This window comes from Pteronotus mesoamericanus, unplaced genomic scaffold (assembly GCF_021234165.1).
Source record: "Pteronotus mesoamericanus isolate MK-2021 breed Mesoamerican mustached bat unplaced genomic scaffold, CSHL_Meso_final scaffold_174, whole genome shotgun sequence".
In the NCBI taxonomy this organism is placed as follows: domain Eukaryota; kingdom Metazoa; phylum Chordata; class Mammalia; order Chiroptera; family Mormoopidae; genus Pteronotus; species Pteronotus mesoamericanus.
This window is the reverse complement of record NW_026555309.1, coordinates 28092319-28115289: the sequence shown is the minus strand read 5'-3', so window position 1 is coordinate 28115289 and position 22971 is coordinate 28092319. Positions and strand designations below refer to the sequence as shown.

The window sequence follows — 22971 nt, the reverse complement described above, 5'->3', positions numbered from 1 at the left end:
GCCTCTGTTTTCTCGCATGTAGCTAATAGCCTGTGATCACAAACCTGACCTACCTCTTCCTGTTAGCATTTCCTTGGGAGGATTAGGGATCAGCAAATCAAAAATGGCCTAAGTAGAAATGTTGCTAATCTTCAGTGTCCAAGGCCGAGGTACATGGACTCTGATAACACAACCCCTCCTTCTGCTAGTGAGTTAAAAGTGCTCAGTAGTCCTGTAAAAGATCAACCTTAAATAATTTTTCTAGTGTATTGGAGCTAGGTTAAAAAAATAATAATAATAAAGATAGTTAGAATTCATGAAAATTTGAAAAGAAATGCAAATGTATGGAATTTTTATTTTATAATTTGTAGTGATACATTGATAATTGGTAATAACAAAGCAACAATAATAATGTTAGTTACATGCCAGGACCCAGCATGAGACAACTTCCCAAGGTATTATTAATATTCCTATTTTACAGTTGAGGAAATGGCAATACTGATGTTAAAAGTGAAAAAAGTGTATGATATGGGGCCTTGTTATAAAATTATTCTAGTTAAGTAAATGAATGGTAAGAAGGCTGTTTCACATGAAGTGCATGACCTAAACTTGATTTACAGCTGTGTCACTTATTATGTGACCTTAGGCCACTCATGGCCTTGGGGCACTCATTAGATAAATGGAAATGATAATCCCCTCCCTATTCCACAGGATTATTGGTCAGAACAAGTTAATACTTATGAAAGTGCCTTATAAAATACAATGTATTATTAGAATGTACTGTCTTTCCAGTTTTTCAAGAAAAATGATCATTATAGTTAATATTCAAAAATTTCCTAGAAAAACACTGTTTTTGTTTTATTATCACTTTTAAAGAAGTTATGAATCAATATGTTGAAGTTTTTAATTAATCCCAAACTAGAAATTAAAAAGAAATGTACTGCAATCCAATCTTAATTGAGCTTTTGGCCTTCAAGGATAGCACGCACCACTGCAATATATCATTTACTGGTTTGTAGTGATTATCTCAAAAGTGAGATGGGTAAGGAAGTTGTAATTCTCACAAAATCTTAATGTTGAAAGAAATCTTAATGTTGAAAGAAAGCTTGTATTTTACCCTAAACCATAAGTAGTAAGTAATGAAATTAGGCCCTATTATTCTCCAACTTCCGCTATAATACCGCAACAGTTACCATAATTTAGACCTCATATGCACTGAAAGGTTTTAAGGGCAATTAATTGAATTCGACTTGTGAAGGTACTGAATAAATGAAAACAAAGTACAGCAATGTGGTGGTCCCCCAATTTTCTCAGGTTTCCGGGTCCCTTACAAATGGAAAAGCTGAGCACCTCTGCATTGCCCCAGGCTTTCTTCCCCACTGTTTACGCACGAGTAAGCACCTGGAGTCCTCTCCCTCATACGTGCCCACATGAAGGGTTAGAATTTGGGGGAAACCACCTCTTTACAACCTAGTGCATTTGGAAATATCTCTTACCTAACAAGTTTCTTATTTAGATTCAAGGGTGATAAAACTTGTAAAAAGAGGTTCTCCACTGATGGATGTTCAACAATGGCAAGATTTATTGGTTTTACTATGAACTTGTTGGCTTTTCTTAATGACCCGATTAAGTCCATTCTTTTCTCTACCAAAATATGAGCTAGGTGATAGACAAATGATAGCATATGTTCTGCCTTATAAATATGTAGGTTCTATAATCATTATGGGGCAATTATCATACTTTGGAAGGTTTCTTAGGCAAAATTAATTTGCAAATTTTGCAATATTAAAATATTAATTCAGAAAATTCACATGCTAAAATGTCTTTATTTGCACATTATTTAATTTTGACAAATAGCATATTAGTTTGATTTCTTCTACATTAAGTTCTAAAAGAAGAAAATGTATTTATTTTCAAAAAAGGTATACCTAAAACTATATGGCACTTCATTTGGATAATTTATATGCAAATTTATATCTCAAACTTTTGTTTGAATCTGATATGCACAGTTGAGTTTTAAACAGTGAAACTGCTTATAAATTTTGAAATTCAGGGCAAGTAATATCATTGATAAAGAAAAAAGAGGTTTCATTTTCTGATGCAAGATATCCAAATGAAAAAATTAAAAATGGATATTGTCCTCCACATTTTACTGATAGAAAAATAACTTACGTAAAGGTATATAGTTGAAACAGAATCAAGGCTTGAGCCTACACTTATGACTCCAAAACTTACACCCTTTCATTAGATAAACTGCTTGCCTTACAATCATTTGTATTCCCTGTAGACACAATGCCAACTTACAAATACTTGAAAATATCAAGATGTCTTTTCTGTTTTTCACTGCCGACTTGACATTCATATTCAGCATATTGTTGCCAGGCAAGTTTTCAAATTAACTTATTTTTGAAGGAACTGTTATTATTTTTAAAGATATTAACTCTATTAATATATGATTATATGACTTAAACTTAATTTCTTAGTAATAACCATTCCACTTCCTTCTCTCTCTCTCTTTTTTAGTTTTAGCATAGAACCAAACTATGACTTCCTCTATATATACGATGGGCCAGACAGTAATAGCCTACTAATTGGAAGTTTTCAAGACAGCAAGTTACCAGAGAGAATAGAAAGCAGCTCCAATACCATGCATTTGGCTTTTCGGAGTGATGGATCTGTTAGTTACACTGGATTTCATTTGGAATATAAAGGTAAGTGTGAACATTTGATTTTAGCATCATGATTTAAATTTTGAGTATTTTATACAGGAGGATAATTTTGTATTGACTGTTGTCAGTGGTTAATATCTGTGCATTTCCTAATGCAGGCTACCTGCAATTCATCTCCTGAAAGAGCTCTGACTTTTCCTATCAGTGAGAAGGAAATTAGCATTTCCCTAATTACTAGCAAAGGAAATGTATCAGCAAACAAATTAGCAATTAGTATATTCTGAGAGTTGGCTGAAACCACAAAATAATAAAAAAAAGGACTTTTTTTTGGAAGCTGAAGATTCATTTAAATATTTTTTTATTGAGAGACTACTTTCAGTGATAAAGAGAAAAAGGAACAGTGTTTCAGAAAATGTCTAAAGGTACTCAAATATGTCAATATTCAGAATAAAGATAATAAAATATAGTGATAATTAGAATATTTTAGTATATTTTGCATGTATTTAAATGAATTAATATTGCAATGTCTATGAATGCTTATAAATATATGTTTCTTAAGTTTTATTCTCAATGATTATAAGAACAAATTAGATCTTAGTAGTTTAAAATTAAAATTTATTTTTTCAATAATTGAGTTCATAGAGGACATACTGATAATTCAACTCAAGTGATCAGTTGAGCTCTGAAAATACATATTTTGGATTTGTTACTTACCACTTGGCCTTTTTTTATTATGAAGTTCTTTCAATAACTGAAAATTATATGAAATAATACCATAAACGAACTGTCTACCATTTAACTTTACAAACCTTAACATTGTGCCATATTTGTTTCATATCTATTAATGCTTGTTTTAAAAAATATATAATATCACATATACAATTAAATGTCTATTTTGATCTTCATGGGAACTGGGTTTATCTCTTCAGGGCTATCAAAAGAATTCAGGATAAATTCCACAACTTCACACAGCATGGGTTAAGGAAGGCTTTTTTAGCAAAAGGAAAAACTCACAAGTTAGCAAGATACAGTTCCTTGGAGTCCTCCAATATCTTCATCATTTCTTGGAAATGCCTGCCAGGGACAAGGTGTCTGCTGGACATGGTCATGGTATGGATTTTATTTCATCAGGAAGACTGAGCCTTCTGTTGGGTCTCTCCTTTTATAGAGAAAAGTAGGAAAATGACCATGTCACCAGAAGAATATACAGGTTGCTTGATACCAGGCAGTGAGGGTCTGGGGCGTCAGCTATTCACTGGAACTGTTTGCAGTGCTAACTGGTCCAGACTGGGACTGTGGGGAAGTTTAGACCTTTTGATTGCAGGCTAGGAAGCATCTTATGGAGAGATCAGTCTTTTTAGTTAGAATAGGCTCCCAACCCATGTGGCAGGACCCACCTAGCTGATGATCTGGGCACACCATTATGAGCCCCCAGGCTATTTTCAGACAGCCATACTTTTTGTATGACAGTACTTCCCTAATCCTGTATTTGGTGCTCATCTTTTCCATCTTTGAAAGCTTACACATATTGTTATATTTTCTATCATGCATGTATTTTATCCTATATGCGTAATTTTAAATTCCCATCACGTACATATCTTTGTGCAAAGTTCTCCCTTTGATTTTTTTGAGATTTATTAATGATAGAGACCTGTAGATTTAGTTTATTACTTTCTTTATCATATTCCATCAGATGGCTGTATCATAGTTAATGTATAAATTACTTTAATAGACACCTAGGTTGTTTCGGGTTTTCATTATCAGAATTGAATCATGATGAAATGAAAATTTTTTTACATGCCTTTTTCAATATTTCCGTGAGCATATTTTTGAAATAAATATATATTAAGAGAGGGATTATGGAGTCAAAGGATAATCTAATTCCATGTTAATCTAAATCTAAATACATATTGCCAAATTATTCTCAAAAGGGTTAACCAATTTATATTCAACAAAAAGAATGCGTTTTAGAAATGGGTTACATTTTTTTGAGATATAATTGACATAACATTGCATTAGTTTTATATGTACAACATAATGATTTGATGTATGTATATATTGTGAAATGATTAGCATACTAAGTTTAGGTAGCATCTATCCCCACCCATAGTTCCAATTATTATTATTTTTTGGTGATAAGATCTATTTTCTTGGCAACTTTGAAATACACACAATACAGTATTGTTAACTATAGTCCCCATGCTGTGCATTATATCCCCAGATCTTATTTATCCTATAACTGAAAGTTCGCATCTTTTAATCACCTTTACCTATTTCACATCCCCCTGACCCTGAGCTCTAGCAACCAGCAGTATGTTCTCTGTATCTATGTGTTTAATTAATTAATTAATTTAGATTCCACATACAAGTTACATCATACAGCATTTGTCCTTCTCTGTCTGACTTATTTCACTTAGCATAATGACTTCAAGGTCTATCCATGTTGTCACAAATGATATAATTTTCCTCTTTTTTTATGGCGAACCATATTCCATGTATACATATACTACAACTCTTTATGCATTCAACCACTGATTGACACTGAGGTTGTTTCACATCTTGGATATTGTAAATAATGTGGCAATGAACACAGGGGTGAAAATGCCTTTTCAAGATAGTGATTTTGAGAAATTCAATATTTTTGAATAACAGTGCTTTTCACACTTGAAAGTTGTCAGTCTCAAAAGTGTTAAATATTACCTTGTTGTCATGTTTATTGCCTTTTCCCAAATTACTATTAAGTTGATCATCCTTTTTTCTCTTTAGCAGTTTCTCTTTTTGTTGATTTCATATTCCCATTGTTGCACATTTTTCTAATCACTGTGTTACTTTTTAATTTTTAAGAAATATTTTGTATTGTTAATATTAGCTCTTTATTACCTGGGTTGTATAACATTTTTACCACCACTTTGACAAGTGAATTCGCTTTATTTCTGGTCTGTTTTGCTATACAAGAGTTATAAACATCAGTATCAACATTTAACCTTCCTTTTTCTTCATTGTCTATGCTTTTTATGTCTCGATTTAAGAAATCTTTATTATGAAGTCATAAATGCATGTCTTAAACTTTGTCTAAACCTTTAAATGTTTATTTTTCACCTTTAATTTATTTCATGTATTTAGAGTTTATTTTTGTGTAAGCTAGGAATCCAATTTAATTTTTTTCGTATGGATAATCAACTGTTCTAGCACCATTTATTGGCAGATAATACTACTGCTGTCAAATATCTGGTTCCAATATGTCAGCTCTTAAATTCTCTATTCTGTTCTATTGGCCTAGTTTTCTATGTCCAGGCCAAAACTTTTCTGAATTTTACTGCTATAGCTTTAATATAAGCTGTTTTTTCCTAGTCAGCACATACTTTTTTTCAATGTCAAATTGAAACAGTGATATTACTTAGGCAGAGTACACCACCTCATTCTTCTTCAAAAAATCTCATTAACAAATGAAATATTTATGGTTCTTATTAGCCCAGACAAAAATGTATTTATAAGTCAATCATTAAGTATGAATTAAACAAATAGTGTGTAGTTATCACTACTAGGTGCAAAGTATGATACAAACTTTATAATTGTATAGATGTTATGCTTATTACATATATCAATAGCTGTATGTCTTTATGAATAAAAGGGAAGCAAGAGAATAGTAACGCTTTAATGTTTTTCTTTTTTTTTAAGATTTTATTTGTTTATTTTTAGATGGAGGAAGGAGGGAGAGAGGGAGACAATTAATGTGTGGTTGCTTCTCTTGGGTCCCCCACTGGGGACCTGGCCCACAACCCAGGCCTGTGCTCTGACTGGGAATTGAATGGGCAACCCATTTGTTCACAGGCCAGTGCTCGATCCACTGAGCCACACCAGCTGGGGCAAATGTTTTTCAATTGAATCTTCTTCAAGGAACATTTTCCAGCTCTAATGTCAAACTTTTTCATTAAAATAAGTATTAAGGTAGTTTAAATTCTTTATGAAAACTTCTGAAAGTTATTTTATAAAAATAAAAAATATATCATAGTTCAGATATAAACTTTGTTTATGTTTACTTGTATCTTCCAGTCAACATCTTCTACTATACTTTATTGGAGAATATAAGGCAAAGGACTCGTATCTAGGGTCTATTCAGTAAGAAAACTACAAATTAAATAAATTAATTAAATAACACTAATCATTCATGAAAATAATGCTATCAACTTGATAAGTTTTTTAAAAAACTAAAAGTCACTTTTTCGTCTACTGCCTAGACCTTTATATGAAAATTCTCTAAGCGTTTTAAAAATTTCCAGATGTAACTGCTATGGCAACATGAAAATAAATGGCAGTGTTATTCATAGGAAGCAATTCACCAAGGATTTAAATTAGTAAACATAACAATGAGATAAGTGAGTCCTCTCAAAATGAGACTAGCAATGTAAAACTGTTGCACAGACAATATTTTTAATTTGTTGGCCATAATTTTTCTTCCTCAAAAAAGTAAGATATTTGAATTGTAGATTCACTGATATGTCACTGAAACTTTTGGGAAAACTTTAAAGAAGAAAAAAGCAAACTTTTGAAAAGATGAATGTTAGGACGTTAGACTTGTCAGATATTAATCCTTTTAAGTAGCAATTTCAATCCTTCCAAGGATTGAAATCCCTCAAGGGACTTAGTTCAGTCTTATGGAGGCCTGCTATAAACGCTAGGTTGTTGTTCTGCCTAGAAATCACATTGTGTTTTCCTGCTTGTTTAAGGAAAGACTCAATGTGAGATTTTATTCTTAAAAATAAACAAAGCAATCCCTGCAATATTAAAGCCCTGTTCTTAGTGACCAAATTTAGTATTCATCCTGCTGATTCTTACCTGACAACAATGATGTGTAAATATTTTACTTGGGAAGAAACATAGTTTCTTGGATTGGAAAACAATTTTTAAAGCAAAGTCTGAACATAATAAGTGGGTACAAATTGTGTGTGTATACACGTGTGCACGTGTGCATGCTGGCATGGGCACATGCACTTGGGAGATCAAGGCTTTAGCTTTGGACTGTAGCTCAGAAATCGGGTTTATTTGACTTGCGCACTCCAGTGCACTTTCTCCCTTTCATGCCTCTAATCTCCCTTTGACCTAGTCAGCTCATTATCTCTTAATGTTCAGTTCATCTGTCAGTTCTTCAGGTAGGTTCCTGAAAGCTTCTTCTTTTGCAATACTTATCACAATTACAAGTATTTATTTAATGTAATTCTTAATAGACTGAAAATGCCATGAGGGCTAGAATATTTTCTAATTGTCTGCTGCTATATTGAGTTAGTCGGGTAGTGGGCTCTTAAGTATTGGTTGACAGAAAAGAAGGAAGGAGAGAAAGTGGCTTTCTTCGTTCCTCTGATATTCTGTTGAAATCATTTAACTGTTCATTCTACCATTCCTCTCTTAGTTCTAATGGGAAAATCTTATATAGCGTTCTTCCTAAAACACTACTTTCTCATCATTTCCTGAAAATGTTAAAGTGCTTTGGACTCTGAAAAAAATTTTAAAGATTTTATTTATTTATTTTTAGAGAAGGGAGGCAGAAAGAGAGAGAGAGAGAAACATCAGTGTACGGTTGCACTATTGCGACCCCCTACTGGCGACCTGGCCAACAACCCAGGCATGTGCCCTGACTGAATCAAACCGGCGACTCTTTGGTTCTCAGGCCAGCACTCAATCCACTGAGCCACACCAGCCAGGGCTGAACTGTGAAAACTTTTATGAATGGAAAAAATATATTTTTACTGTTGCAATTAATCAGAGTTGAATATATTAATATAATTTCTGTAATAGCCAAGCACAGAGACATTGTTGACTTAAATTCCAAAGATGCCATGAATCATATCTAGAGGAACACCTACCTCCTGACTTCCCATTAACATAAGATAAACTCTCATGTAGAAAATCACATTTGTTATTCTGAATTTGTAATGGTGCTAGCATTACACATTTCTCTGTTATTTCTTAAGTCAATTATAACAATAATATAATGAAAATATTAAGGTATTACCAGATCATTTAACAACAAAGTATTTTACGGCCTGTTTTCAAAGTGTACAAACCAGTCTACTTCTCTATGTATTTTCAAAATGTTCTCTCAGTCTCTGTAGGTCACCAACTGGGTGCACAGAAAACAGTTCCTTTCTTGTGAATGGACTTTAACAATTGCCTGGTTCTATTAGCTTTGAAAGAGCGTGGCTTTGACAGACTCTCTGTCTGAAAAGCTATTGGTTTAGGTATTATATAAAGATTTTGTTGCTATCTTACAATGAACAGACCTCTGATAGAAATGGGGGAATGACTAGAGCAAGTAGGTTGAGAGAGATGTTTTCAGGGCAGAAAAAAAGTGTCTTTCATTTTCCTATTAGTGCTACAATGAACTGAGCTCCACATAAGCAGTGATATCATGGAATGGATGCACATTAATAAAGAAATATTAAATAAGGAAATAAGTCCTTTTTATAATAGACTCTAAAATCCTATTTTTGGCTATATATATATATCTATATATATGTAGATATGTATATAGATATAGATATGATACTAATTTTAATGGGAAAACCAATGAAGTATTTTATTCTCTTACTAATTAATATGAATTAGCAAAATGGTCAGATATGGTTAAGGGCTGCTTTAGAAGTCCAGCACTCGGAGGCTGAAAGGGTGCTGATACTTTCCTTCAGTGGTGATAATGCAGAAATCTTAAAGGTTGTGTAGAAAACAGTATTTTAAAACAATTCATCTTGCATCAACATTGTTTTACAGCAAAACTCCGAGAGTCCTGCTTTGACCCAGGCAATATAATGAATGGCACCAGACTTGGAATGGATTATAAATTAGGGTCAACAGTCACCTACTACTGTGATGCTGGTTATGTTCTTCAAGGTTATTCAACACTCACCTGTATCATGGGAGATGATGGAAGACCTGGATGGAATAGAGCCTTACCGAGTTGTCATGGTAAGAAACATTTTTTTTATTTTTTGCTGAGTTTTTTGTTTGTTTGTTTTTTTAATCCTCACCCAAGGACATGTTTATTGATTTTAGAGAGAGAAGGGAGGGAGAGAAACATTGATGTGAGAAACATTGACTGATTGTCTCTCGCTCATGCCCTGATTGGGGACCAAACCCACAACCCAGGCATGTGCCCTGACTGGAAATCTAGTCCACGGCCCTTTGGTTTATGGAAGAGGCTCCAACAAATCAAGCCACACCGAGGGCTGCTAAGTTTTTAGGGTTTTGTTTGTTTGTTTGTTTGTTTGTTTTAATTAGAAGGAATCAATAAGTGTTTAAAGTCATTTCTACACTTTTAAAACATCAACCATTTAACATATAACCTACAAATGTGGTATAGCAATGCAGAGATTTTATCAAGGATTTTTAGATTAAATGCAATAAAAGCACATTTTTGGAAAGTGTTTATATTCCCAGGTGTCTCTAAAGCAATGTGCATATGATAGTAGGCGAGCTAGCTGAGAGCAGCAAGAATGCCTCTTTTCTTCATTTGTGCTCACGTCTTACGGGATTGCCTGAAATCTTAGGTGCTCAGAAAACACTGGCTGAGTAAATGAGGAACAAAGAGTAGTAAATGAGGAACAAACACGCTGAAACTGATGTTTCAACAGAAGTAGATCAATGCAATAACTGAAATGTTATCAAGAATTGGTGATAAATCTTTATCTGAAACAGGGATATAGGAAAATAAATATTTCTCCCAAGAATTAGCTTGTGTAAAAGTGACAACCAAATTGGAGCTGCTCAGCAGCTCCAGGAGCACAAGGAAGACCCAAGGACACAGAGGGGTGGAGAAGGACCTAAAACTACCTTCAGTGACATAATATCAGGTATGAAAGTTGCCAAGACTGCTACAGCTAGAGTTAGCAAAAGACCAGTCATCAGAATGAATTTGATGAAAGATCAGACAGTGATCATAGCCAGGAAAAGACCTAGACAAAGTCTTAGGAAAAAATACATTCAAGGGGGAGATACAATATTTTTTAGTTTAAGGTGGTTACTGATAGGAGAGGCACCTTCTCTTGGGGAGTAGAATTTGCTAAGCAGTTAGCTGCAGTAAATGAACAGCTTTTGGGAATGGTTTTGACTGGACAACAGTGGGCACAAGAAGGGAAACTGTGAAAGTCCCCAGTTAACAATGAAGCAGGTTTTGATGATGGTGGTCCAGAATGTTATGAATATGTATTTCTGGATACATTCCTAGAAGATTTTCCAAAACAAGGACGAGTTCACAATTTTGTGGAACTGGTGACTTGTAGCCTTTCAAAAAAAAAAAAAAAAGCCCTATACCTGAGTGTTACACAGAAAGTCAAACACAGACTGATTTTAGAAATGATTTTAATGAAAAATAGACATTTTAAAAGGAAGAGACAGAGTTCAGTTGTAGACCATGGAAATTTTTTTTCAAGCTGTTGGAATTGGATATTATAACTGAATAACATAATATTATTAGAAAAATAGCACTGCATGTTCAAAAATCATATGCTTTTCTACACCTATATTTATGAGGGTAGAGATACACTGAAAACAACACTCCATAAGGAGAGAGAAACAATAATATCACAATGTAAAGTGATCACAGAATCTCTAGACAAGTGAACGATCCTAATGCATTGTACACACGGACGTGGAGACGATACCCTCTAGGGCAGGTTTTCCTAACTGCGAGTCACCAGCAGTGAGTCATAAAATCAATCCACTGGGTCATGACTAGCATTCTTATAATTGACTTAAAGTTCAATAAAATATAATAAAAATAAAATAAGCGAAAACCATTATAATTCAAAGAACACAGTAAGGATAAATATTATTTGTGGAACTTTTACTGGTTATATACAGAGATAAATAAAATGCAATAAATATACCTATTCAAGTGTGTGTGTTTGCATGTAGGCATTTGTTTTCTTTGGTATAAAGTGTATTGCTTATTGTGAATTTCAGTGGGAAAAATACCCCAACAGCCCTGATCTAATAGTTGAAAGTATGGATTCCTGGTGTCTGATACACATGGTAATTTTTCCTACTTGTATGATATATTCATAGATTAGAAGTATATGTGAATGATTTCTGGCTTAAACGCAAGTCATTTAACTTCTCTAGGCTTATTAACTCATCTCTAAAATGGGGAAAATTAAAATTCTTAACTTCAAAATGTTGTTATAAGGAATAAAGAAAAGGTAGATATCTACTAAATGGTCATTTTGTTAATGTTAGAAGAGCTGGTTAGTTCTTGACTTGATCATTTCGTCTATCAAAAGATGAAGGAAATAAAAATAGAACTCATTACTTTGGATTTAATTCTCCCAAAGAGAAAAAGAAAAGAAAAATAGATACATGGAAGTTAATAAGAAATTTAAGAAAAATAGTTATTGTCCTAGAATTCAGAGCTATATAAAAGGGAAATCTGTTTATAGCCAGAAAAACATACTAAAACATTTTTCAAAATTTATTCTCAGTAATCATTAAGAAACTATGGAAAATTTCAGGAGCCAGACAAAAAAATAACGAAAAATTCTGATGAGTAAACTCAAAGGATACAAATAATTTTAGATCAAATGAGTAGGTGCTAAACACTGGGATAAATGATTAAATAGATGGTTTTCATTGATTGCAGTAAGAAAGACAAGTGTACCAGGGTATAGCATGCATTCACTAAGAATATACCTTCCTAAAATAATCCTAGCCTTTTCTACTAGTTTTTTTTTTCTTTACTGATAGGTCATAACAATGCCAATATCAACATGGAATATGTTATAATATATAAAAATAAATTCTTCTGAACCAAAAATGTTTTAAGGTATCAATTATAGCCCAAATAAGTATATTGTTCCATGTTGGTTGAATAGTAATATATACAAACGATGTGGAGGAGAGAAGAGTCCTGGATACCAATCCTCTCATTGTGCCCATGTCTTGAGACAAGCTGAGCCTTGATTTTTAGATCACTAAAACTGGACAATAGCCCTCTTTCATAAGTTATTGTGAAGACTCAATTAACACAACACATACAGAGGGCCTAGTCAAGTTTTTAACAAGAAACATAGCACTGGAAAACATGCATTCCATGTTATATTTTAGTTGAAATACTATATTTTTGTCATTTTAATATTAATTAAATCTAATTATCAATGTTATTATACAGCTACATATTCACCCCCCCAGAACATACCATAGGAGTTCAGTATTTTTAAATTCCTTAAGAGATAAAAAAAATTCTACCATAACTAAAGTTGGATCTCCCTTGACTTCTAACCATAATGCCAAGGTATTATGGAAAACAAATATAAGTTATTCAATGCATGTTTAGCTATTAGAAAAAAATTTAAAATATATTTATTTTTAAAATGTGACCACAACTGTTAAATTCTAGTATACTGGAAGGGAAAAAAATCCCCATGTTTTAGAGTTAGATATATATAACTCCAAACAATGATTTAAAAACAAGAAGAAAGCCTGGGTCAGCTATGTAACCTTGTTCAAATTATTTATTTTGTATATCTAAGCATGAGGTAATATTGTATAATTTGTAAAGCTCTTGCAAGAATTATATTAAATAGCCCTGGCTGGTGTGGCTCAGTGGATTGAGCGCTGGCCTGCAAACCAAAGGGTCTCCTGTTTCATTCCCAGTCAAGGCACATACCTGGATTGTGGGCCAGGTCCCCAGTAGGGGGAGCATGAGAGGCAACCACACATTGATGTTTCTCTCCCTCTCTTTCTCCCTCCCTTCCCCTCTGTCTAAAAATGAATAAATAAAATCTTTTTTAAAAAAAAGAAAGAAAAAGAGTTATACTGAATAACTTATTTAAAACATTTAGTTCTGTGACTGTTACTATAGCACAATTTTTTTAACAGATTAACACATATCTATGTGTTTTCATAGTGATTGTATAAAAATCCAAAATGCACAGGACTGGCTGACTTTCAGATTTATTAATTTAATACTTTTTAACAGTCAAAATCAGTGTGTGAAGCATGTGCATTAGTGATAGAAGGGTTTGTTGTTCATAAGGATAAATTACTTTTAATTAAGATAAAGTTTATGTTTTTACTAAAATAAAATATGCATGGAGTAACTAAAAATATAGTACAGAATAGCTTACCATTTAAAACAATGATCATCGTCCCCACCCCCGTCTATTCTCCTATTTCTCAGCTGAGCCTTCTGATGATTTCTATTCCTATGTGCTCTAATGGCCCTCTCTGTGACCCAGCATAATGTATGAAGCTCTGTTTCTTGACTCACCAACTCTAGATAGTATATATTGATTCCCTGACATAAGAGATAAGGAGTTACATCATATCCACGGCTTCTCTCTTCAGTGTTCCAGAGAGATATTAATTTTGGTTGTTCTAGCAAGTGCCTTTGTCATTGTTAATTTGCTTATGCTTCTATTTCTAATTTCATCAGCCTCTAAGTGTTAGATGGCTTGTCTCTGCTTCTTTTCATGCTGAGTCTTTTGGACATTTTGACTGACTGGAGGCCTTTGCTTTAGAGTACCCAAGTTGGGGATTGGCTATTGGACTGTGATTCCTAAGTGCCAAAATAAGGAAATAAGGAAATAAGGCTTTTATTTTTTATATGAAAATAAACATGACCTTACTCTGCAAACTTTTTAAATGTAACCATGCATATTTTACTTTTTCATGTAACGTTGTCTTAGCCTCTCTTAAAAGACCATAATCTCATAAAGTCTTAGGCTGCATATTACCTTTTACCATGCAACACATTAGTTTATTCAAGAAGGCTCCAAATAAATCTTTTTTAACTTAAATCGAACCATAAGAATGTACAAAGTTTATCTCTTTTAGAGTATAGATTTTGATCATTGTTTAGGATTAAATGTAAATTTTAAATGTGAAGAAAATGTTTTTAAGAGCCTATGTTGGACACTGGGAGATTATATTTGTCAGAAGGAGATCCAAAATGATAGCATCCTGTGGTAAGTTCTGCTCAGCGATAAGAAACTCTGCATGTTATCTCATGAGAATGTCACATGCATTAAATGATAGCACAACAGGGTATCTTTACCTGCAAATAACTTTGTGATAAAAAAATGCTTTTAGAAAATAATTTATTTCTTTGTTATTTTTCATTTTTTAGAAAGTATCTTTAGAAACATTATTACCTTATAGCATTCTTATCCATAATCTGACTCAATGTTAAGTAAAGGTAATAAAACACAGATAGTGACTGATCCCATATTTTCCTCTTCATATTCATTATCTGACTTATTTCACCTAATGACATTGCATTTATTTATATAAACACATCTCTACCCAGACCTAGGGCACAAGCCATCTCTTACCTCTTGTCCTCTCTCTGAACTAGTTTCCTCCCTTCCCTGTTTCTTCGGTGTCTTCTGAACACAACAAAGTCTTGAAAGCGTATGTCAGATTACATCACATATATACTCAAAATCCACCAGTAGTTTCCTAAATCTGAACAAATGCCAAGAATTCTACAATGCTCTACTTAATCTGCCTACATGCACCCTGGCCTCTCTCCGGGTCTCCCTCTCTGCTGCACGACTGAGCCACACTGGCCGCCTTCTTGTGTCTTCAAAGCCCTGCTCGCATTTCTGCTGCCTGACTGCTGTTTCCGCAGCTCTCTGGCCGGCTCGCCCTCTGGCCCCTTCAGGCAGAGATGACCATTTTCCTTCGTAGTAGAAAAACTACTCCAATTCACCCTCCCTTTACTCCCTAAAGCTCCTAGGATAAATAAAAAAATTAAAACAAAGTACCCAGTGTAAAGAGACCCCTGATGTGTATAAAAGCCTTAGTTATTTTAGGGCTTTAGAACTTTAAAAGGTAAATCATTAAATTTGAGAGTACTGGCCATAATACAAATCAATATATATTTTTTTAAATGAACAGAAATTGACATATAACATCATATTTTCTTCAGGGGTATGACATAACAATTTGATATTTGTACATGTTGAGAAATAATCAAACAGTAAGTCTTGTTAATATCCATCACCACTCATTGTTATAAAGAAATGTTTTCCTTGCGATGAAGACTTTTACGATCTACTCCCTATCAACTTTCAACTATGAATACAGCATCATTAACTACAGTCGCCATGCAATATATTATAGCCCTGTGACTTATTTATTTTTTTTAACTGGACCAATGCAATATATTTTACCTTTTTTTATTGCCAGAGCATACAGTGAGCATCCAATTAATAATTATAATAATAAGACTCTAGGAATAAAGGCATTTGGACTATTAAATTTTTACTAGCTTGCTAATTTTTCTAAAGAAGAAATAGTATCATTTATTCCCATTTATAGGCATTCAACAGTACCAGTTATCAACCTGGTTCTGCACTTACTCCTAGGGGTCAAATGAACGCAGAATGGTCGTTTCCTGTAGAGAGTTACAATCTGATGAGATACAGACAAATAAGGTCCTTTGCTAGAAATAAAAACAAAGTACTCTGGAGCGCAGCATGAAGGTGTACCTGACCTAGTTACAAAGAGATCAAGAAAGCCTTCCTTATAAAAGTGATACATGAGCTGAATCTTAAAATTATAGATAAGAAGGAACCAGCGGAGTTACAGGGCATGAGGGGATGGTGTGTTTCACCCCTAGGGTTCAGCATATGTGATCATACGTGAATAAGAGTAAACAGGGAATTCTGAGTAGAAATTAAAGCAACTCAATAGGGCAAGTGCATAGAGAGGAGGAATGATGAGAGGTAATAGCTTACGTACCTGTGCTGAGAACAATTCGAAGTGTTGTACCCCTATGATTTTGTACCTCACCACAACCCCTTGACTTAGGGAGTACTAATATTCTCATTTTACAGATGAGGAAACCAAGACACAGAGAGGTTTGGTCACTTGCTCAAAGTCACACTTGTCTAACAGTCTTGTTTTGGAGTCCATGCTCTTCATCTCTGTCGTATAGGTAGGCAAGTTAATTCTTCAAATACCCTTGAATTGGTCTTTTTATATCTCTAGAGCCTAAGAGTGCCTGGCGTATTTTAGTTGGTTAGATGTTTCCTGAATGGATGGGTGGCACCAGGAATAAATGGTGAGATTTAGGGTTCTCTGCTTATTACTGAAATCTTCCTCCAGGCTAAGTGTGAGGATTACAGAGGTAAATTCCCATCAATAACTGATAAAAGCATTTATCTGAAGTGCAATTTTCCATTCTATTTTAAATCAACTTTGCACAGAATACAAATGGCAATAGATGCAGTCGGTGCTAACTCAGTTCTTTTGAAAACCTGCAACTTATTTGTAGTGCCTTTGTTGCACTCATGCTAACATAAGTTCTGGATTCTGGGGGAAAAAAATAAAAGAATTAAGTAACTCAATCACTGGTAACCTTTAAGTCTGTCCAAAGTGCATTAAGATGAATATGTTACTATTAGACATCCAGTATTTACCTGACATCATTCTTTGTTCAATTGCCAATTAAATATATATGGAATGATAAAAACTTTGAAAAAAGAAAAGATCCCTCTTACCCTAACAACTGAAGAAAAAAATTTGAAACAACCATAAAAACAAAAAATAAAATGTTCATTTTGTAATTATAGCTTTCTAAATTTAATGTTCTCTTTCATTAGTAGTCTCATACGGCCTACTTTTAATTAAGTCATATTGTTAAACTATATGAAGAAATAAATAACTTTTATTCCAGATCTTCTGTTTTAATAGCATAAATTACCTTGGACTAATTTCTTATTTTAACTATCCTTGAAGTGTATAGATTTTTGAGATGTGAAACAAATCTGGAGTCCCATTTCATTGTAAATGTATGTAGAGATTATCTAATCTAATATACTGAACCATTATAATTCTTTTTCATTTAAATACATGATATAGCCCTGGCTGGTATAGCTCAGTGGATTGAATGCCAGCCTGTGAACAAAGGGTCTCTGATTCGATTCCCAGTCAGGGCACATGCCTGCATTGCAAGCCAGGTCCCCAGTAGGGGGTGTGCAAAAGGCAACCACATGTTGATGTTTCTCTCCCCCTTTCTCCTTCCCTTCCCCTCTGTCTAAAAATAAATAAATAAAATATTTAAAAATAAATGAATATATGATATAGTTAAAGCATGTAGACAAAAGAATCATAAAACAAATACCTAGTGGTAAGTTATTCCTGAGTAATATCAAATAATCTGCCTTTCATCAGCTAAACACAGGAATTTTATTCATAGACATAATACAGATTATGTGGCAGAACAATGTTCTATAAAGAAGTGTAATATATTTTTGCATTGAAACAAGTTAAGGTAGCACTGCGATAAGACTAAAGCGTGCTTCATTTTCATACAATGGAAGGAAAGTATTTAAAAAGAAATGGGAAAAAAAGCTGATAGTATTAAGTACCTGCTATTTTCTAGGTCCTCTTATGCACATTATCACCCCAGTTGGCCTCCTGCCTGGTACTCTAGAGAATCATTAACATTGTTATAAATAAATCCCCTGTTGCTGTGGATTCTGGAGCATACTATGTAGAATTGCCCATGTGAAAAGAAATTTGATTGCAAATCAGTTGCTCAAATTCACAGAATATTTCCTTGTGACCACTGACATAGAGCTCATATTTAAACCGTTTTTATTTCCCCTGCCTTTGACATCTCAATCAGACTCCTTATCTCCGCAAAGACAGTCCCATGGCCCCTCATTTAACTAAGATGTTCCCATTCTCTAAGATGTAGTCTATTTTTAAGTCAGACTTCAAATGTGCCTTCCTAATGTGTTGTCAGGTGTTGCAGAAAAAGAGAAAACCATTTATTTATGCAGAAAACGGAATCAATCCAGTGATTCTTTCCTTACAGATGAAGAAAATAATGTATATAACAGTAATTATTAGAGCTCATGGTGTGATTCAAATTGTATTACAGGATGGTATTAAGATAATAAGGAAAGAGATCTAAGGATAGACAAATCTTTACTTTCAGTAGGGAAACAGAAATCCCACTGACAAAGTTAATTCCACAAAACCTTGAAGAGGGAGTAAGAGGTTTTATTATTGAATAAACATATCTGGAGTGCAGTGCTCATTGTAGGCAGTATCTGAAACATAGCACAAAGGCCAGACAGGATCTCACACAAATTTATAGAGTAAAAAAAAAGGTCAAATAGCACTATCTCTTTGAGAGACCAATTGATGTACCTTGTCTCATGTATATCTTGTTAAGGATCCTGAATTCATTTCAGAAGTATATGTTTATACTTGCAAGGGTCAGAAGGTCAGCAGCCTTGCACTATAAAATGAAGATGTTGGTCCGTTATGTTTTCAAAGAGACAGCATAAATGATGAGAGAGGGAGATTGCTGCTTCTCTTCCCTTTATTAAACACAGAAAAATTTCATTTTGCACTCAAACTTTAACCAGTGAGCCATTCACTCCAGGATTCCTAATGGACATACAAGCATCAAAGAGGACAATATAGAGTTCTTTGTGCAACCAAGAATTTGGTTCCAAGTCCCAAAACAGGAATCTAGTGAGTTACACCGAAACACATGGAAGGGTTAGCGAGTAAATCTAAGCCATGTTTACACTATGGTTCTAATGAGCCTCAAGCTTAATCCAATCCTATAATTGCATAGTTCTCCCCATGTTCCAAACCTGTCCGATTCAAGGAAGAGTGGATCTGTCCTATTTGGAAAAGAATCAAAAGAGCAGGAAAGAAAGAATCCTCCAATAAAACTAATATTTTTCAGATCTCCTTAGGCCAAAGCAATGACCCCTGAGCCATCTCCCTTAAGGAAAATAGTACAGACATCTAATTAGTACGAGGGTTCCTTTTGTGTGTCTGTGGGCGCTCTAATGAACGCGATGGACCTTGGAACCATCTTTTTAAGTGTATAAAATAAAACACATAAGTTGAAAAATGAATCAATTACAAAGTACTTAAATCTATAATAAAAAGCATTTCTGATGTAATATATGTTGCTTCTTAACACTTTAATTAAAAATGAAAGCAGCAGGTCTAATAACTACTATAATTTTTAGCAATGATAAACACAGACAATATGTTGAGGTATCTGCATCAGTTATAATACACTATTAAAAATATCTGTGATTGCTATTGGTGGCAAAGTCCCAGTTACTTTTAATACTACTGTGCTTTGTGGCCTACATTTGAAATGAAAGGAAATGCTAAAATCCAGTTAGAAAGAAAATTCAGTGAGGGTCTAGTAAAAGTATAGACATTTTTCCCCATCCAAAATTCATGAAACAATGACAAGAACCCCTGAGTTATATGGAAAGAGGATGGGACAGTTTATCCTCAATTTCACTAATACTAGTGGCTCCTATTTCCCCCTGGACTTGTAAAGAAAAGAGTCCAAAAAAGCAGATGGTTATATCCACACTGACCGCTAAGGACTGGGCACAGTGACCCCACTCTTTGAGAAAACAGCTGAATTGAAGTTGCAGGTTCCTCTTGCTTTCAGACAGAGTACTGTTCTCTTCACCTTGGAAAAAATTAAGAGAGGAAGAGACAAGAGATTCTCATAGACAATGCCCTGGGTAGGATTATAAAAAACATCCCTAACTCTCTCAATAGAAGAGTTTTGCTGAGACACTAGGGAAGTTCTTCTGTCCTTTTGCTACCTTTTGTATTCCTTCTTGAGGTTCATTCATCTTCCTAAGATCCTTGTGAAAGCTTCATTATATCACCTCCAGATGATTCTGGAGTAGGTCAGGGGAGATCTTCATTCATTTTACCTAAGCCTACTTCATATATCAGATCTAATGAACACTTCCATTTCTGATTTGGTTTTCCTCTCTTGCAAGGCTACTCAATCAACAAATAGTGAAGCTGGAAATTAAACCTACTCCTTTCTGATTCAAAATCTTTGGGTTTTATAGGGCATTTTGCTAGGCTACCCTAAACAACAGCTTTGAGTAATTCATGAGTTTTACATTTCATGCATTTAGTCAATGACAATGTATTAATAAAATTTATATTTTATGGTCCCACATGTTATATATAACATATATATATGCTATATAAACAGACATTATGATAGGCTCCAGAAGTATAAATAGTATAAATAAAAAGACATGGAAACTTTAATTTAATAGATCTTGGGATCTAGGTATAGAGACAGACCTTAATCAAAGAACCATACAAGTAAATATATAATTACAAGTTGTAGCTGATGTCCTAAGGGTAACTGCTGAAGTGCTGTATTGTGAGGGCTTCTGAAGTGGTCCGGAGGGCAGGAGACTTTCCTGAGGAGACAGAATGTTGGGGGGAGATCAAGTAGGAGTTAATAAATCATTACAGAGGGCCTTTCCCATCTAAACGTATTTAATACCAATATATTAACTGTTTTAACTATTTTTTATCAAAATTAAAAGGTTTCCATCACTAAAAATCTATGACCCAGAGAGAAATAAGGATAAACTACATGATAAAAGGGATCTGAGTTTTAAAAACTGCTAATAATTCAATCAAAATCATTTTAAGAATCCACCTTCCCTGACACAGTTTTCATAAAATCATAGGTTAGTGACTGCTATGGACTTGGGGTGCAGGGAATGCAGTGTGCACGCTAATGAGCACAGGGATTCTCTTTGGGGTGAAAAATTCGAAATGAAATAGTGGCGTTGGTTACACAACTTTGTGAATCTGTTTTTCAAAAAAGACACTCAATTGTATACTTTAAAAGGATGAATTTCATGGCATGTGGATTATATCCCCATCTTGAAAATGAAGCTAAAATGAGTGATATGGCTACCAGCCATGAACGACCAGCATCCAGAGCATCTACTATTATTAGTGGAATTTTTATATGGCAACATGAGAGACCTGCCCGAGAAATGTGGCTATTTCAAAGCCTTCGTCATACACTGACTCTTTTTGTTCCAAGAACACACCTCTGTTCTTGGGCGAGCCGGGCTGACAGAGTGCTGGAGGATGAAGAGGGTGCCTTCCCAGGCGGCAAAATCAAATGAATGAGTCCCGACAGTCAGTGAGGTGACAGATGTAGAAGCTCATGTCCTACTAGGTTGACTTAGTGAGTCATTAAAATGGTTTACAAGCCACCGATTGCAACACTAAGATGGATTTTTTTTTTTTTAGTGTGAAACAGAAGTATGGAATTATAGCACAAAATTAATTCATAAGTAATAAAGACCGATTTTTGCCTTTTTTCATTTAGGTGAACAGATGAAGCAATAGAAATCTCATAACACATAAATAGATGTATATCTATCAGAATAATGCAGAGGAAAATGAAGAACAAAATAAATAAGTTACTGAGAGTAATGGTTTATAATTAAAGAAGTATTTATCACCATGATAATAATATAGCCATATTGGAAGTTTAAGATCTAAGGCAGATAAACAAAATGAAGCAAGCATGCTTACATAGGAGACATGAAGAGGAGAACGAAATGAATAGATGAACTGTTAGGTATTTTTACTAACATCAAGGTTTTGAACAAAGAAAAAAAAGAAGTGATAGTCATTTTAATCTTAAAGTCAATACTGGGAAGAATGGCTCTCTTAGCTGTCTGCATTACAAATTTCACATCGCAGACTTCAAGGTTATGAGAGTCCTTCTTGAGAAAAAAAGAAAAGACTCCATGGATGATATAGCTTTCAACACATTCCATATCAGGATTTATGATTTGTGACATTCAATCAGGCTATATCAGGGCGTAAGTATTTTACTAGACCTGGACCAGCACTTTTGTAAGGTACAGCAGTTCTTTCAAACTGAAGGAGTCACAGGTCACATCTAGTAAATTATTGATTTAATATATCATATTGCTCTTCTGTGACCTGTAAGAATTCATCACTTTTAAAAGTACCAAACTTGCTTTCTGAGAAAAAAAATATACATTCAATAATAATTTTCATTATAGAGTATATTTGGTAATAAATTATACATTACGTAAGTGAAAAGACAGATCTGAAATTGCAAGTAGCTTAAGGCAATGTTGCATGTATTATAAAGTCTCTATGATATATGGACATTTAAGTAGTACTTCTTCCCTATAAATGGTTTGGGATTCTTCTATTTCACTCAGTGGGAAGGCTCCTCCTCCCCCTCCTCCCCCTCTTCCCCCTCCTCCCCCTCCTTCCCCTCCTTGCCCTCTTCATCATTATCATCGCCCTCATCTTTCTCCTCTGTCCCACACATATGATCCAGCCATAGGTGGGAAGTATTTGCATTGGGTGACTAGAAGCCTTAAAACCCAGTTTCAGACTCATCGTCTGATTCCCTGGAAATACCACGTCTGTGTATTCTGTCGCTGCTTCCTAGTTCAGGAGCAAAACAAGTATATGCAGTACTTGTTTTGAGCAGGGGCATATTTCACTT

General features: G+C 34.2%; 1 protein-coding gene across 3 annotated transcripts in view; it reads left to right on the top strand.

The window, feature by feature from the left end:
* Window positions 1-22971, top strand: part of CSMD3 (CUB and Sushi multiple domains 3) — a 929671-nt gene that overhangs the window by 690453 nt on the left and 216247 nt on the right. For all 3 annotated transcript variants that reach the window (XM_054590414.1, XM_054590413.1, XM_054590412.1), the window contains 2 exons: window positions 2503-2690; window positions 9414-9608. In XM_054590414.1, coding sequence (XP_054446389.1) covers window positions 2503-2690; window positions 9414-9608 — 383 coding nt within the window. The remainder of the gene's footprint in view (window positions 1-2502; window positions 2691-9413; window positions 9609-22971) is intronic.